General features: G+C 40.6%; 1 protein-coding gene across 7 annotated transcripts in view; it reads left to right on the forward strand.

The window, feature by feature from the left end:
- Positions 1 to 18,284, forward strand: part of RAPGEF4 (Rap guanine nucleotide exchange factor 4) — a 309,492-nt gene that overhangs the window by 175,650 nt on the left and 115,558 nt on the right. For 6 of the 7 annotated variants that reach the window (XM_025404812.1, XM_025404813.1, XM_025404814.1 and 3 more), the window contains one exon: positions 3,189 to 3,208. In XM_025404812.1, coding sequence (XP_025260597.1) covers positions 3,189 to 3,208 — 20 coding nt within the window. Of the gene's footprint in view, positions 1 to 3,188; positions 3,209 to 9,006; positions 9,143 to 18,284 lie in introns of those variants that run through there. The other variant, XM_025404819.1, reaches the window with a different exon arrangement.

Consider the following 18,284-nt stretch of genomic DNA (forward strand, 5'->3'; position numbering starts at 1 on the left):
TAAAGCACCTGAGTTGCAATCCCAGCAGTGCTGTCTCCTAGCTGATGTCTGGCAAGGCACTCAGTCTCTTTGTGCCTCAGTTTACTTAGAGGATTGTTGTGAAGATCAAGTGAATCAAAATATGTTAAGTGTTTCAAAGGGTGCCAGGCATGTAAAAAGCTCCCAAATGGCACTGGCTATTATTTCCTCACCTCCAGTCACTCTTCAACTCCTCAAAGTCTGGCTTTTGCCCCATACTTCTTGAATAAACCACTCTAAAGTTACCAGTGACCAACCAATAACCAGAACCAATGGTTCCCGTTGCCCACGTCCAGACTCCATTCCGCCTTGGCTCCCAGGGTGCCGCTGTGTTATCCTGGCTTCCTCCTCCCTCTCTGGCCACTCACATTTTGGTCTCCTCCGTAGGTACTTCTTCTCCTCCCCTTACTGAAGAGTTTAGCCATGGCTTCTTTTCTCTTTCCTTCTGCATACTCACTTTCCCCTCTTCCATGGCATCCTTTCCTGCAACTGATACAAACACTTCCCAAACCAACATCTCTGTTTGATCCTTCCAGGGGCAGCCTAACTTTCCAGGTGACCTCAGGTTCTCTTTCTACCTGGATGTCCTGCTGGCCCCTCAAGCTCAAAGTGTTGATAAGGGAACAGATTCTGATTCCGAAAAAACCAGTCCCTCCTCTGGAGAGGCGGGTTTCTGACAACTCCATTGTTCCCCTCTTGTGCTGGGCTCCAAACTTCAGCCATTTTGGACTCCTCCTTTCTCTCGCCATCACCCTCTGAGGCCAGAGGTTTGCCCGGGCCTGGCCCCTTCCTTTGCGTGTTCACAGTCTTCCTTTCAGTTCCCTCTGCAGCCACTTGGCCTCGGGCCTCATCTCTTTGGAGTTTAGGGCAGAGATGACCCCTTGGTCTAGCCTAGGCCTGATTTCCCCAAGTCATTTTTTACTTTTTGTTATGAAGAATTTCAAACATACAGAAGTAGAGAGAATGGTACAGTTAACACCCTTATTTTCATCACTTCGTTTAACTGATGTCAATATTTTAGTACTTCAATATATTTCTTAGTAGTAAATTAATACGCATTTTAATATTATTTTTGCCATATTCTCCTAATCACAATCACATATACATGTCACTCCAAATTCATCACCAGGCATTTTTGAAAATAAGGACTTTTTCATGTATAACCAGAACACCATAATTACACCTAAGAACTGGCATGATTTTCCACCACCCAATCCATATTCAAATGTTCCCAACCGAATGTCTTTATTGCTGATTGCTCAAACTGGACTTCAGTCATGGACCATGCCATCTGGTGTTTATGTCTTAAACGTCAAATTTTAATGTTGGACAGTCTCCTTCCCTCCTTTCTCCTGATCATATCACTCTGCTCCTTGAAACCTTTCAGTGATCGTCCGTTGCCTGCCATGGAAGATGAAATTCCAAGACTATTAATGTCTTAACCCAACTGTCAAGTTCCTGCGTGGCCTCAAATCACCTTTTCAGTGTCATTTCTCTACAGATACTCTAATTTCCAGTTATTCATATATGGTGATTTGTGCAACTGTGTATTTATCTTATTGAACCTGCTAGAAAGTAAGCTTCTGTTATATCCCATAACCTCATACAATCAACCCTAGTTCTTTCAGATGGATGATGGATGGGTGGATGGATGAATGGATGATTTGGGATGAGTTTCAGAGTGCCGACCTGAGGCCATCCTTCCTCTTTCTGACAGAGCTGGGAAGTGATAGCGAGCCTATTAATACTCTCTATTTCAGAGAATAGTTCTTCTCTGCCTCTTTCCTGACTGCATTTTTATGTCTTGCGCGGTCCCAGGTGTGGATCAAAGCTTCAATTAGAGAATGTTTCCAAAGTCTCTTTCATCTTCACCCCTCCTGCATTCTGTACTACTGCCTACTAGGATGAACGCTCAGGTTTTTTTGTTTTTTCGTTTTTGTCTTTGTTTTGTTTTTTTGAGTCAGGGTCTCACTCTGTCACCCAGGCTGGAGTTCAATGGCATGATCTTTGCTCACTATAGCCTTAACCTCCCTTGTTCAGGCAGTCCTCCCACCTTAGAACTCCCAAGTAGCTACAGCCATGCACCACCATGCCTAGCGAATTTTTTGTAGAGACAGGTTTCGCCATGTTGGCCAGGCTGCTCCTGAGCTTCTGGGCTCAAGAGATCCACCTGCTTCAGCCTCCCAAAGTGCTGGGACTACAGGGGTGAGCCACTGTGTCCAGCCGGCACTCAGTTCTTTTAGTGCTGATACTGTAAATCCTGTGTAGCCCCTTGTATAAAAACAAAATGTCCTGTTTACTCAGAATTTGGATTTACTGTATTTTTTTTGTTGCAAACCACCTCATACTGCTCTACTAGTTTGAAGATAGGTGCAAGCCACATGTAAAAATGACCTATGCTTCTGTCTCCTCTATATAAGGTCACTTGTGCCTGCTGTACTGGAGGCATTAAGCTCTGCTGGGGCAGTGAACCTCCCAGTGTGGCCACCCTTACCATGTCAGTCAGGGGAGAAGCCTGAAGGAGGTGAAAAGGAATAGGACTGCCTGTAGTAGATACTCATGAAATGTTTGTAAATCAATGACAAATGAGCAAATGGATGAGTCATTAGCCTTCAGCTAAGAACACTGAGATACCCCTGGAAACAGCCTCTGCCATGCTCAGACTTGACTTGGAGATGGCCGGAGTTTGCTTTGCTCACAATGGAAGTTGTTTTCCAATGTCTTTCATGTGCTACTTGCCCCAGCTTCAAATCACTAGAGCCGAGTGGGGTGGTTTGCAAAGTAAAATCACAGCATGTGAAACTTAAGAGTTGATGTGCCTATCCAAAATTCCAAGTGTTCTGGTGCCGAAATCAGTGGAATTGGTTGCTTTCATGGTGAGAATGAATCCGTGATGAGTGTTTACCTCTGTGAAAGTAAAGCATATGGTAGAAGCAAAATAAGCCTGGATTTTGGTGTCTGGGCACATGGCCCTGCTCCTGATTCACTGATTTATTTAAGCAGCATTATGTAAGTTTTTATATTTCTAAGCAGCATTATATAAGTTTTCATGGAAATGCAAATTGAAAACACTGAAATTTTACTTGGTTTGGTTCAGCAAAATTTCAATTCCACTTTACTGGTTGATTATACGATTCATGGCCTCTCTCTGTCTCTTTTTCCTCCTTTAGGGATTCCTGACAAGGAGAACGTGAGTAGCTACTCTCTGTGCCTATCTTCTAAAAATTGTTAAAAGGTAAAAAATATTCATGGTAACCCTACCAGCAAAGAGAGCTCTTGACCCACATTCAACAGAGCAATAAATATTTTTCTAATCTCATTCTGGCATCTTTGGCAAGTCACTTTGAAATAGAAAGGGCAGAAGGTTGATTGCTCTGACATGGTCGTCACATGTCCCTGATTTTAACCAGTCTGAAGAAAGGTTATTCTAGGGGGCAAATGCTACAGTTACTAAGTGTTTTCTTTTTCCCATTATGCATATATGGCAGTCAAACAAATCATTAGCCTAATAACATATAGAAAACTAGTTGTTTTTCCTTAGCAGGAATACAAACGATGAAATTCAGGGTCAGTTGATGAATTTGTCTAATTATATCCAAGTGCACTAGTGTTAACATTTCTTTTTGGAAACTGAAAATAATTAATTGCTATAATTGTTTCTGTAAAACTGTATTCTTTCTGTAAAAGAGTAGAAGGTTTAGGACAAAGATTTCACGAAGAAATAGCAAGCATTCCAAGAGTGGTCATGGTTTAGTGGCATACCTTTGCATGCAAATAATAATAATATTCATTCTATTAACTGACATCTAAATTTAGACAACAACATGGAAGGGTTAATGATAGGAGTATGCAGTGATTGATTGGAAGCAGTGCTTGGTTGACTTTCAGATGTGTCACCTTATAATTGTATCCTTTGCTGTACCCAAGTGGCAATGTTACAGGATTGTCACCCTTGCCTTTCTCTGCGTTCAGTCCTGTGTCTGTGGGAAGATATACTCTCTGAATTCAATTTAGATTATTTCCATATCCCTTCTCAGATATCAGGCTCTGGCTTTCTTTAGCTCCTCCTCCTTTTCATAGTGTTGGTTTTAAAAGGACTGGTTGGGAATTCTAGCCCACTGCTATAGCACTACAAACTTGGGGGGCGGGGGTTGTTTTTTGCTTTTTGTTTTTTTGTGATGGAGTCTCGCTCTGCCGCCCAGGCTGGAGTGCAGAGGTGCAATCTCAGCTCACTGCAACATCTGCCTCCCGGATTCAAGTGATTCTCCTGCTTCAGCCTCCCGAATAGCTGGGATTACAGGCATGCGCCACCACACCCAGCCGATTTTGTAGTTTTAGTAGAGATGGGGTTTCACCATGTTGGCCAGGCTGGTCTTCAGCTCCCGACCTCAAGTGATCCATCAGCCTGGGCCTCCCAAAGTGCTGGGATTACAGGCATGAGCCACCACACCTGGCCAAACTTGGGTTTAAGACCTAGCAGTGTCACTTCAAATGTCACACCAAAATTTACTTCGTTTGGTCCAGCGAAGGATTTCAGCTCCTAACTGTGTGGTCTTGCCCAAGCTACTTGGTTTGTCTAAACATCCTCATCTCCTCTTTAAAATGTGGATGTTACCTTAAAAGGAAATTGTGAATATTGAATGAGATAATCTGTGGAGAAGGCACAGACAAGGAGAGTAGGTAGGCTCAGTAAAGGTTGGGACTATTATTGTGGTTAGTATTTTCTCAAGTCTTGTATCATTTTCTAGCTACTCTTCACCTCTGAAAAATGTCCTACCCTTTAATAAAGTAACTGTCCTTTTGCCTTTTATGGCTGCCCCTTCTTCAGTGAACCTTGCCATTGATATTTAGTCATAAAAAATATCTTTGTATGTTGAGTCAAGCTCTAGATAATCAGGCTCATAAAGGTTCTAAAGCAACAAACTGATCTTGCCAGCATTTTGGACATGGATGTCCCAAATTATCCATCCTACAACAAATAATACACAAATCATTTGCCAAATAAAGAAGACAGAAAGGCCTTGTACTTCCTCATCAAGAGACTATCAGTGATGTGGGGAGCTCACACAGAACGTCCCAGCCCTGGGAGGGCTGAAATGTTCTAGGCTTCAAAAGGAAGCGCCGTTGCTCTTGGGCACCCAGTGACCTTTAGGCAGGCTCTCCCTGCAGTGGAACAACAGGCACAGGGCTCTAAGCAGAGGGTCTAACAGCTGTCATCATGTAGCTCACTTTGTGACAAAATAGGAATTTAAAGTTTGCAGAACAATGAGCTTGTCAGATACAATGAACGGTTAGCATGTTGTTCTGAAAGATTTGGGGAACTGGCCAGGCCATCTCCCTAATACTAGTGTAGTATACGCTTATTTGTATTTGTCCAGGCTATTGTAGGTCACATTCTCTAACAAACAGAGAAGCACACTTTAATTCTCTATTAGCAAGTAGAGTAGATGGATCATCACCATGTGTTATTAGGAAAGCTCTCCAATGCCATCAGTCAAAGTACAGCAAATGAAATGAAAGATGTTCATGAGCAGAGTTGAAGCGCTAGAAAGATAAAAAGGAGCCTGAGAGTCTTAAAGTGGTGTTAATTGAAAATGTTTCTTTTGGAGGAGACAAGTTGTGTTATGATGATTTCTTTTATCCTTTAGCTTCTTTAACTACATTTTGGGCAATATTATATTCCACTTATATTTCAAAACAATAATAATATGCCTATGGACAGAAATAAAAGCATTTAGACTATTGTTTCAGTGTCCAAACAGATTATTTGTAGAAAAAATAAATTCTCCAGCTTCTCCTCATTTTGTTAATCACCATGTTTAACTGTTTTTTGTTTTGTTTTGTTTTGAGACAGAGTCTCTGTTGCCCAGGCTGGAATGCAGTGGCACAATCTCGGCTCACTGCAAGCTCTGCCTCTCGGGTTCACGCCATTCTCCTGTCTCAGCCTCCCAACTAGCTGGGACTACAGGCGCCCACCACCACGCCCGGCTAATTTTTTGTATTTTTAGTAGAGACGGGGTTTCACCATGTTAGCCAGGATGGTCTTGATCTCCTAACCTCGTGATCCGCCCGCCTTGGCCTCCCAAAGTCCTGGGATTACAGGCGTTAGCCACTGCGCCCAGCCACCGTGTTTAACTTTTAATCAAATATGCACACATCAACAAGTGCTGTTTGTGGCTGCCTTGCCAGCTACATTTTCTTCTCAGACTCAGGCTTACCTTGCACAAAAATAAATTCCTTTTCATATATTGCACCTTTGTAGAAACAAATGGATGGGCAGCTACTTGCTGGATTGTTTTGTCTACTATTCATTATAATTGATAAAGACATTTAATGTTAGATGACACAGGACCCTGGAACCTGTAAAATATCAAGAAAAATGTTAGAAAAACAACTACACAGCCAGGACACATAGTGAGACTCTATCTGCACACACACACACACACACACACACACACGCTGAATGTGGTGGTGCACACCTGTAGTCCTAGGAGGATCAGTTGAGCCTGGGAAGTTGAGGCTACACTGAGCCATAAATGTATCACTACACTCTATCCTGGGCAACAGAGTGAGAAGAAAGAAACAGAAAGAGAGAAAGAGAGAAAGAGAGAAGGAAGGAAGGAAGGAAGGAAGGAAGGAAGGAAGGAAGGAAGGAAGGAAGGGAGGGAAGGAAGAGAAGGAAGAGAAGGAAGGAAGGAAGGAAAGAGGAAGGGGAAGGGGAAGGGAGAGAAAGGAGGGAGGGAAGGAAGGAAGGAGGGGGAGGGGTGGGGGGACAGAGGGAGGGAAGGGAGGAAGAAAGGAAGGGAAAGAAAGGAGGGAGGGAGGGAGGGAAGGAGGGAAGGCAGGCAGGAAGGAGGGAAGGAGGAAAGAAGAAAGGAAGGAAGGAAAACCATGGAGCCAATAAAACCAGTTGATTATTTTGATAGGGTTGTGATTGTTAAAGGAATTCTCTTTGATCTATTAAAGTTGTATTTGTTTCTGTCTTTTATATGTGCTATACTTGACTGATCATGTTTAACACTGAAGTTAAAAATCACAGTGATAAGAAAGCTTGAATGCTGAATGCTGAATATTACGGTTGCCCTTTGAAATAATGACCCTGTCTTTAATTTTTGGCTACTTATGCAGATTTTGTTGCTTACTGTACTCCATACTTCTGAAAGGGCAACTGCTATGGGATTTCCTAGTTTTAGAAGGTAATACTTCACTTCATTGTGGAAGGAGCCAGAGAAGTAGACTCACAGAGATATTACAACATAATCTCATTTCCTGATTTATAAACATCTTGTTTCCCAGAGGATCATCTGGGGTCCTCATTTTGTGTATGTGTGTATGTGTGGTTTTGTTTTGTTTTGTTTTTTGAGACGGAGTCTCAATCTATCGCCAGGCTGGAGTGCAATGGTATGATCTTGGCTCACTGGAACCTCTGCCACCTGGGTTCAAGTGACTCTCCTGCCTCAGCCTCCTGAGTAGCTGGGACTACAGGTGCGCGCCACCATACCCAGCTAATTTTTGTATTTTTAGTAGAGACAGGGTTTCACCATGTTGGCCAGGATGGTCGCCATCTCTTGACCTCGTGATCTGCCGACTCAGCCTCTCAAAGTGCTGGGATTACAGGCGTGAGCTACCGCGCCCAGCCCGAGGTCCTCATTTTTTAGGCAGTTACAGTATTGATAGTATGGTTAATAAGCTTTTTGCTAAATACTGAAGAATGCTTTCTCACTATAAATGACTATCAACGTGGAGCTCAAAATTGTTCCCCAAATGCTAGAAGAATTCGTGCTAGTAATTAGTAATGACCCAGTCTGGAGATCATCTCAAACCACTTGGCAAGTCTCACCTTAAAGATTACTTAAAGCAGGAGTTTCTCAAACTTTAAAAACTATGGGTCATTTATATGAAGAATAAGTTTTAGAAATTATTATAAAGATGTAAGGTTTCAAATGGCAACTAGTAAGGAAATAACTTTCACAGTTTGTGGAAATTCTCATTAAGGGAAGGGCAGTAGAATAATAACAACCTTTTGACTGCAAGGGTCAAAAGGTTAGAAATTTGGGGAATTTTTAGGGAATATAATAACATTTATTTCTCTTTATTGTTGCTCTTTTTTAAGGTTAAAGAGAACAAATTAGAATATTTTCCACCTATTATATGACAACATTTTATCACTACAGACTGGCCATGACAATGAAATTCTGGGCCAGGTAAAGAAATAAGAAATTGTGTATCCTCATACAAACTTAAAATATTAAAAATTCAGATAATTGATGGCTCACACCAGTAATCCCAGCTTGAGAGGCTGAGGCAAAAGGATGACTTAAGCCCAGGAGTTGAGGCTGCAGTGAGCTAGGATTGCACCACTGCACTCCAGCCTGGCTGACAGAGTGAGACCTAGTCTCTAAAAACAAAAAAAAAAAGAAAAGAAAAAACCCAACAATCAGAGATAATCCCATAAGGCTGTATAAACCCTTTCAACTCCACCTTTCGAAGACCAACAGAATTCAAACTGTTTTCTGTGGAACACAGTTTTTAAAACCCTGCTTTACAACATGATTGATCCAGGCCGAGCCTATGAAGACACCTTGGCCAGGGTCACCAGTGTACCCCTGGCAGCTGTGTCCCTCTGCTCTAGGGTACCAGTGGCCTCACTAGTGCCATTACCATTCTGAAACTCACGTGTAACTGGCCAGGGTACAAAACTCTAATAGTAGAGCGAAACCACAAAATGCTGAAGCTTTGAAAATCTTGAGCCAGCTTGTCCTGATTTTGAAGGACACATTGCTTATCACCCAAATGAAGATTAGATTAGCAGTGCTGCTGGCCCAATCCTGTGAGCTGTGTAGTGTGTAAATACTCCTTTCGTTAGCTGGCCTATTAGAAAGCATAGCCCCCGAGAGGACTTATTTTGCCCCACCTCCTAGAAAACACCGTGACTTCATGTCGAAGGTGCCAAGGACAACTTCAGTTCTCCAGTCTCTGAGGAAATGTTTGTTTTTGTACTTGTAAGTTATGCATTTTATGGGGCAGACTGTCCTTGCTGAATTTCTTTCTGCTTTTTATTCCATCTGTTCCTCAACTCTTGCAAAAGCTAGCCATACCATCTCTCTCTCTAGCTTCTGCAGTGGTAAGCCGATTGCATTTTTAGGATGACGTGTTGTCATCCATCTAAATGGTAAATAGGAAATGTAGGTAATACTCTAGAACTCTGATCCTTTTATTGTCAGTTAGGCTGTGTGTTAATTGCATTTGAATGCCCTCGACATTGTTCCTAGGACCTGCTTGCCGTGAGTTTGTTGGTGAAAGAAGATGTATTGGGGTGTATTGGGGCCATGGTTCATTGCTATATTTTAGAATTATTTTTGTAATACTATGTATTACATTTAGTGATTGTTTTAATATTCTATGTTTGGTTTCTTTGTAATTTTTTAAATCTCTCTTATGAAATGGAACTTTTTAATGCTGTTGTCATGCTGACGATTTTCTAGAGTTGCAGCTGAGATATACTGCACGGCCCTGTTTTGAAAATGTTCCCTCCATCTTTTCAGTCATCAGAATTTGACTTGGCAAGCTATCCCAGATAACCTGTGTAATGTTTGATAGTTTAATAATAGTAATAATGTTAAAATAAATGAGTTTCTCTTTGGCCAAAAGCTTCTTCTTGCTCTCACTTAAAACATTGCATGGCCTTGAGATGCAGCTCAGAATTGTTCCACTGTCGGTGGGGAGGGAGGAGTGTGATGTCATGTTATTAGTAATGTACACAGCTGCTGCTTCCAAGCTGTGGGAGAGTATATTGCTGTCTTCAGTAATATTTTCTCCTGTACTGAAGGCAGTTATCATCATCACCAGTTACTTTGGGCTGCTAGCATGTTATCTCAATTAACCGTGAGAATAAAATAGATAGTATCACTTAATGTTTGATGTGTTTGAATTTTTATTGTTCTCGTTTTGAGAAACTGAGAACAAATTATTTGCAAAATATGTCTTATGGTTAGGAGAGAAAATTGAATGTTCTCAGATTGGATAAACTAATCTAGTGTTGACATGTCATTTAGGGTTTAGATTCTCTTCTACCAAAAATTCTGTGTCAGGCAGCCTCCCTGAGTCCACAGATATTAAATATTCTGTAGTTACCATCTTTACCTTTAGATGACAAGACGTTGAAGATAGATGACAGATAAATGCACATATATATACACATCCACATAATATATATAGATACATACATATGTATTTGTACGTGTATAAATGTGGATATAACAATTTCAGTTCTTTAGAATTTTCAGAAAAGAAAATGGTCAAATCACCTTTACTAATATGGTCCAGAATTGTTCAGAATTCCTATTACCAGGTTTTATAAATGTCGAAATCCTTTTTAGTTTAATTTAGTTTTCTGTTTCCCTTCAGCCAAAGAATGACTCAGAAACACCCATGGAATATACCACTGCTTGCTTGAAAACCTTTAATTTAATGAACACTTATTGATCAATCTCCAGCCTTCATATAGGACTATGAAAATATGGCGCTGCAGCCTCGATAGAAGCGCACGTGAACAAATAAGAATAGTGAAGTATTGGGGGTGCTCATGTCGTCAGGGTAGCATGGCCTCAGGACGGGGATTTAGGAGCTCCTAGGGTTTCAGTTAAACTCTCAGCTCTGCCAGTTTCTAACAAATGAACATGAACAAGTTACTTAACTGCCTTACTCATTTGTTTCCTCATCTACAGAAGGAGAATAATAGTAGTGTCTTGCCCAGGGAGGTGTTCAAGAGTATTAATGAGATAATGTATGCCAAGGACTTAGCCAGTGCTGGCCTCTAGTATCTGCTTTGTGGAGACACATAGTGGGACTGTGAAGTTCTTGTTAAGAAGAAGGGAAGGGGTTCAAAGTACCCCACAGAGGAGGCAGTGTCTGGGTGGTTGCTACCCAGGGGAAAGGAAAACGATATGCCAGGCTGAGAGCATTGCATGAACAAAGGAAGAGTACCCGAATCTTCTCTTTTGAATTATTTTAGGCACTCTTCTTTCTAAGGATCCCTTTCAAAGTATAAAAACCTGGTTTCCAAGCCACAGGCATTCCAGTGTCCCAACAAAACACCTTCCTCACCCCTCCTCAAAGAGATTGATCTATTTTGAGTCTGGAGGGGGCATTAGTTTGAGTTTCCCCCTATTTGTACTTCTCAAAATCATGCCTTCTTTTTTAAAATGACAGAACTAGATTGAGTTTGGAGGCTATTGTTCACTCTGACCTCCAGCTCCTTTTCCATTATAATTACCCAGTCAATACTCCTTCATTTCTGTTGTTCTCTTTGTTTGCCCCCCTCTTTTGAATGAATTACTTTGCAAAGCTTTCTATTGAATTTTGCCCTCTTTTTCCTTTTCTGTTTGTCAAGGTCATTTTAAATTTCAAACTAGCTCTCCTAACTGCCAACCACCCCCACTCAATTGGGTATCATTGTTAAATTTGATAAGAATGTTTTTGATTTGATTCCATATTCAAGGCATTAATAAGCATGTTAAATTTAGCAGCATTCAGCCCAGTACCTAAGCCTGTGGAATTCAATTTGTTTGTGCTAATTTATTTGCATACATGATTTATGATCACCCCATCCAGACATAAAAGAAACTTGGAAAAGCATACCATGAAAATTCTGGGTAGAACAAGGGCTAAGTCATTGAATTCACTTCTGTCATGCTTTTCACTCAATTGTAGTTTGAGGGAAAAGGAAGACAATAATTTTCTTTCTGTCTCCAAAGACATTAGTATGACGGGGTTCAATACTCATTCACTGTTACAATCCGTGTCCCCAGAAGCGCATGTTTGTCAGTTTCCATCCCTGACACTTAATAGCCAGTGACACTGAACAAGTCACTCATTTCCAGGAGCTTCAGTTCCCTCACTGGTATAATGGTGATCTGACTTACCACAATAAAAGGATTAGTAAGATCAAGCCAGGCTGGGGTGGGGATGGACAGGTGGGAGGGGATTCCAAAACTTGACACTGATCTCAAATAGAAAACGTAGTTTACATGGAGCGTAATTCTAGACAAGATCACATGCTGTTTCTATAGCCTCAGTCCCAGGATATTTTTCTAGCTTGGGGCACTCTCTGAGGCAGGCCTGTAGGTTCTGGTGTAAGTGGAGATTGGGCCTGGAAAGCCTTAGAGAGGTCCTCTTGCATCCTGTTAGCACTTGGTTCACTTCTCAGTTCTGGGAAGACTTTAGGACAACAAATGGAAAGTCATTCATCTTACTGTCCTTATAACTTGGCTCAGACAGGAGAATCAGAAATTCCCAAGTCACACCAAGTGCTCCTCTGGTGCTGTAATTTGATAGCCCAATCCCAAACAAAGTGAGGAAGCCACACCCAAACCTTCCTCCAAAGTTAACCACAAAGATGAACCGGAATAGAGAGTGAGAGCAGGAACACAAAGATAAGCTGGAGAAGGCAGCTGGCTTGTTTGGGGCACAGCGGAGAGTCATGGATGTTATCACAGCAGCCCACCCAGGACCTGCTAGTTTTAGGGTATGTGAGATTTTTTAAATCTTACATTTAACCAATTCTCCTTTTATAAGTGTCAAAGCATTGCAGTGTACAGCTGCCTAGTAAAAGGATTTGTAACATAGATGCATAAATGGTTCTGTCATTCAATAATATAGTCTCTTAAGTAACAGGTAATGCTTCCCTGTCCCCTTCCCACCCCTCCTCACACCCCCCCACTCCCCACCTCCACCCCCATGCGCCCACCCTCAGCTTTCTATTTTGTGTGTGTTTTTCTTCCTTTTTCTCAATTTGGTGTCTGGCATATTCAGAAAAACACGTGAGCTCCCTCTGGTGGTCATTCCCATGTTCATGCATGTCTAACCTTCAAGTTTTAGTTACATGGCACAAAATGTTTGGATGAAAAGTGGAAATATTAGTAGTAAATGTTATTTTCATTTGTAAGATTCCTAGTACTTGGAAACCACCGAAATAACCAGCTCATTCACTCATTCATCCATTCATATGTGCACATATATAGTCTTCCATTCTCACATATTGTAGATATTTGACTTTGCTAAATGCAGCATAGTCTGGTCTGCAAGTCAGTACAGAATAATTGAGTTCCAGTCCTGTAAGTTAAACAAATTTTCTCAAGGAATGGGTCTATTAATCAGCAAGTTTTTATGGAATGCTAACGGTATATTAGACCAGGCATTGTGAACAATAATGTGTTGCTCACCATTTAAAAAAATATATGAACAAGCTTTTTAATAGTTACAATGTTATATTACTTCCTTTTGTTGTTTAGATCATATTCCCATTTTATTTCCTCCACAGAATTTTATTCTCTGGTAACATATTGTTTTCCAGGCCAGATGACTTTATCATCTGGGTTCAGCTGTGATAACAAAGACTCAAACACAACAGCATCTTAAAAATATTATTTTTCACTCATGTTAACTGTCCAAATATGAGCTGCCCAGGGTTAATATGGCAGCTTCATGTTGTAACATATGTTTGTGATTGAAAGTCTCTTATGGATCACCCTCATACTGAACATTTATCAAAAATATGTACTTACATTTAAATATTTGTGTTTTGAAATCTCTCGTGACCATGGGTCTTTATTACAGTTTTTCTTCTAGATTGAGTTATGACAAGAAGTAATTATATATGATCATCAAAACAAAATAAATATTTTATAAATTTCTGTACAAAATTATTAAACATTAAAGTAAATTACTATCAGAAATGCATCACTGGGTGACTTGGCAAGTGTTTTAATAAATGAATTACTTTAAAAAGTCAATTTATGTACCTTTAGGAAATAGCAGTTTCATTCTTCTTCTCGGTTTTTATGTACGTAAGCACTGGGAAAACTCATTCACAAAAATAGGAAGCTGGGGATGGAAGTAGTTTTAAATAACAGTGTTACTAAATTCTTTGAGTCCTAGGAAACTTGTGTGTACTTCATGGAAAGCTAGCGATGATGGTGAAGTTGCAGTGGAGGGGTGGAAAGTGTTGCATTCTAGATGGATTTTTGGAAATAGAGTCCATAGGATTTTCTGATGAATTAAATATGAGGTAAGAGAGAAGGGACTCAAGGGTGACTTCAAGGTTTTTGGCCTGAACACGTGGAAGGATGCAACTGCCATCAACTGAGGAAGGGAAGGATGAGGGTAGAGTCAGTTTGGAAACCTGGTTTGAAGGTCCCTGTACTGGGCAGTATCCAAGAATGAAGTGTAATTAGACTTTTGCACTGTACCTGGGTCCAGTCAATAGCTAATAATGATAAACATTAGATTAGAGAGTGATAATGAGATAGATGGTAGGGATTTGCACTGAGTAGGACATGCCTGGGGCATGAATGAAATTAAAATGTGTCTGAAAAAAATGAAATAATGAGACATAAATCAGCAAGAATTTCATCAGGTTTAGTTTGGCCCTCTATTATATGTTACAGATTTAAGATCATTTATGTTTATAAGTTAACTCTGTATATGATTTCAGGTGTCACCTTTTAAATTAATAAAAGGTTGATTTATGTAATATTTCAAGTAAAAACAGCTAAGTGAACCAGGCTAACAAAGCATTATTTAATAGACATCCTCAGGGACCTAATTTAATGAATAGGCAGAGGGATGTTATTTGTAACTTAGCTCACGAATTATTTCTGTATGAATAGGTGACTTTGAATGGCTATGGTCTGCTTGAAACAATTTATTCTCTTAATTAGTTTAATCATTCTTTTTACAGTTTCTTACACTACTAAATGGGTTAATAATCCCCTTTTTGCTTGAGTAAATTAATTTTTCTAGCCTAGCCACAAATTTCTAATTAACAAAGTTTGAAGGAGTAAGGTAATTTTGTAATAGCATAAAGAATAACTATATTTTATTTAATCCTTTTTGTTTTGTTTTGTTTTTTTTGTTTCGCTTTTTTGAGACAGAGTCTTGTTCTGTTGCCCAGGCTGGAGTGCAATGGTGCAATCTTGGCTCACTGCAACCTCCACCTCCCGGGTTCAAGCAATTCCCCTGCCTCAACCTCCCAAGTAGCTTGGATTATAGGCCCCCACCACCATGCCCAGCTAATTTTTGTATTTTTTAGTAGAGACTGGGTTTCACCACGTTGGTCAGACTGGTCTTGAACTCCTGACCTCAGGCGATCCATCAGCCTCGGCCTCCCAAAGTGCTGGGATTACAGGTGTGAGCCACCGTGCCCAGCCCTATTTAATCCTTTTTATATTAACTAACATTTATTAAGTTTCTACTATGTGCCATGTAGACTCTGGAGATACAAAGTCCAAAAAGTCCAATGCAATGAATTATTGACTTCAAAGAGCAAACCACCTAATGGGGGAGAGAGATAGATAAACAGATAATTATTTCAGAATCTGGTACTGAGAGAGATTGCAGTTAAGTACCAAAATACCAAAATACACACTTTAAGAGCCTTGTCACCCGAACCGGAAGGATTTCTGAGACAACAGTGTTTCATTTCATCTGTTATGGTTGCAGTCAAAAAAAAAAAAAAAAGTTTCATTATTCACCCCCCACCCCAACATTCTCCCTCTTCACAAGGCTACAGAATTATTAGTTTACTATATAACTCCAGACTTCTAAGTTACAGGTGGCAGAAAGCTGGATCAAGCCACCTTGAAAGCAAACAAGAGACCAGGGGCGGTAGCTCACACCTGTAATCCCAGCACTTTGGGAGGCTGAGGTGGGAGGGTCACTTGAGCCCAGGAGCACAAGACCATCCTGGGCAACATGGTGAGACCCTGTCACTACAAAAAATACAAAAATTAACCAGGCGTGGTGGCATGCACCTGTAGTCCAAGCTACTCAGGAGACTCTGGTGGTAGGATGTCAAGCTTGAGCCTGAGGGGCAAAGGCTGCAGTGAGCCAAGTTGGTACCATCACGCTCCAGCCTGGGTGACAGAGCCAGACCCTGTCTCAAAAAAACCAAACAAGAGAGGAAATTGGGGGGTCACAGTGGAGCCACGCTTGGGCTGATGGGAGCTGATGGGAGCTGAGGGCTCTACCTCTTATTGCTTCTTTCCTAGCCTAGAAACATGGCAACCAACAGCTCCTGGTTCCTCCCCAGCAGCCACAATGAGAGAGCATAGGGGAAGGACTCTGGCTGGCCTATGGTGGGCCACATGACCCCTCCATCCCCACTCTGAGCCAGTGTAGGTGGGATACATAGCTTTGTTGATGGGAGGGTCTGTGCCCAGAAGGAGGAGGAACGATGGGAAGTGGGAACTGTTCATTGCTCCTCCCCAGTGATGTGCATTCCCCTGACTGCCAAAAAAGCCCTGCCCCCTTCGATTGATGTACTCAAATAACATCATAATACAATCAATATCTCATTTCGGGCTAGTCTTCATGCCTTGTTTATGAACAAGTTGGACAGATGCACTTATGAGAATAATGTTAACATCACATTTTGCAGTAGCTGTGATTGCAATGAGCATTGTGCTTTAGAATGTCCATGCATTCCATTCAATCAGAATCAAATTTTCTTTTGCACCGTCTTCTTAACATATATGATGTAGAGATTAACAAGGTTTGATCTTAAGTCTTTTGAGCTACTTAGATGTGGGTGCTCCAACAGTACGTGACTTAAGCAATCTCATTTTTCCTAGAATATTACAGGAATTGTTCCTTTTTAATCTACATTTTAAGTCTTTTAAAGTCTGTGAGCCAAATTTACATTCAGATAAGTCATTGATGTTTATATTTTGTGCCTGAAAGGAGGTGTTTCTGCCAAGAGTCTAAAATGAAGTCTAGCAAGACAGTGGATTTTTTAAAATAATGGTTATCTCTTTCTGATCATAAATATAATACTTATGTTGAATATTTGGAAAAATCAGTGTTTTTAAAAATCTTCCTCATGCCTGTAATCCTAGCACTTTGGGAGGCTGAGGTGGGCGGGTTGCCTGAGCTCAGGAGTTCAAGATCAACCTGGACAACATGGTGAAACCTGTCTCCACTAAAGTATTAAAAATTAGCCAGGCATGGCGGTGTGTACATGTAGTCCCAGCTGCTTGGGAGGCTGAGGCAGAAGAATAATTTGAACCCGGGAGGCAGAGGTTGTAGTGAGCTGAGATTGTGCCACTGCATTCCAGCCTGGGCAACAAGTGAGACTCCATGCCCCCCAGAAAAAACTTCTGTAAATGCTGCCTCCCAGAGCTCTGTGTGTTTGTATAGTTAACATATAGAAAAATGTATACAAATAGAAACAAAATTTAGTTTACACTATATATATAGTTTCATATTCTTCCTTTTTCAATTAAATTTTTAAAGGATTTTAAAAATTAGTTAACATTGTCCCAACCATAATGTAGAATGAATTTTCTCTGCAATAATTTTTTATTTTTTATTTTTGGCAATAATTTTTTTAAATAGCTATTTGTATCATGTCAAAGTTACTTTTCACACCATCCCTGTCCCATTTCTGGAATTATTTTTGTTACATTGCTGTTGCTCTTCCTTCATTCCTGATGTTCTTAGTTTTCCTCTGGTATCATTTCTCTTCTGTCTGAAGAACTTTTTAAGAAATTCTTTTAAAGCAGTTGTGACGGCTATGAATTCTAAATTTTTTCTCATCTGAGAGAATCTTTAATTTGTCTTTATTTATAAGGATATTTTCTTAATGAACAAATATTGATTCATTATCACCAACTAAAGTCCATAGTTTAAGGCTGGATGTGGTAGCTCACACCTGTAATACCAGCACTTTGGGAGGCCAGGGTAGGAGGATCCCTTGAGACCAAGGGTTCAAAACCAGACTGGACAACACAGTGAGACTCCTCTCTCTGCAAAAAAAAACAAAACAAAACAAAAAAAACACTCTTTTTAAATCAGCCAGGCATGGTGGTACCTGCTTGTAGTCCTACCTACTTGGGAGACTAAGGTAGGAGGATCACTTGAGACCAGGAATTTGAGGCTGCTGTGAATTGTGATTATGCCATGGTACTCCGGCCTGGGCAGCAGAGCAAGACCCTGTCTCTTGAAGAAAAAAAAAGTCCATAGTCTATTTAGATTTCCCTCATTTTTACCCAATATCCTTTTTCTATTCTAAAATGCTATCCAGGATGCCACTTCACATTCAGTTGCCAGGTCTCCTTCGGCTCCTTTTGGCTATCTGTTTCTCAGTCTTTCCTTGTTTTGGATGACTGACAGTTTTAAGGGATATAGGTCGGGTATTTGGTAGAATGTCCCTCTATTGGGATTTGTCTAATATTTTTCTCAATATTAGACTGGGGCTAGGGGTTTGG

This window comes from Theropithecus gelada, chromosome 12 (assembly GCF_003255815.1).
Source record: "Theropithecus gelada isolate Dixy chromosome 12, Tgel_1.0, whole genome shotgun sequence".
NCBI lineage: Eukaryota > Metazoa > Chordata > Mammalia > Primates > Cercopithecidae > Theropithecus > Theropithecus gelada.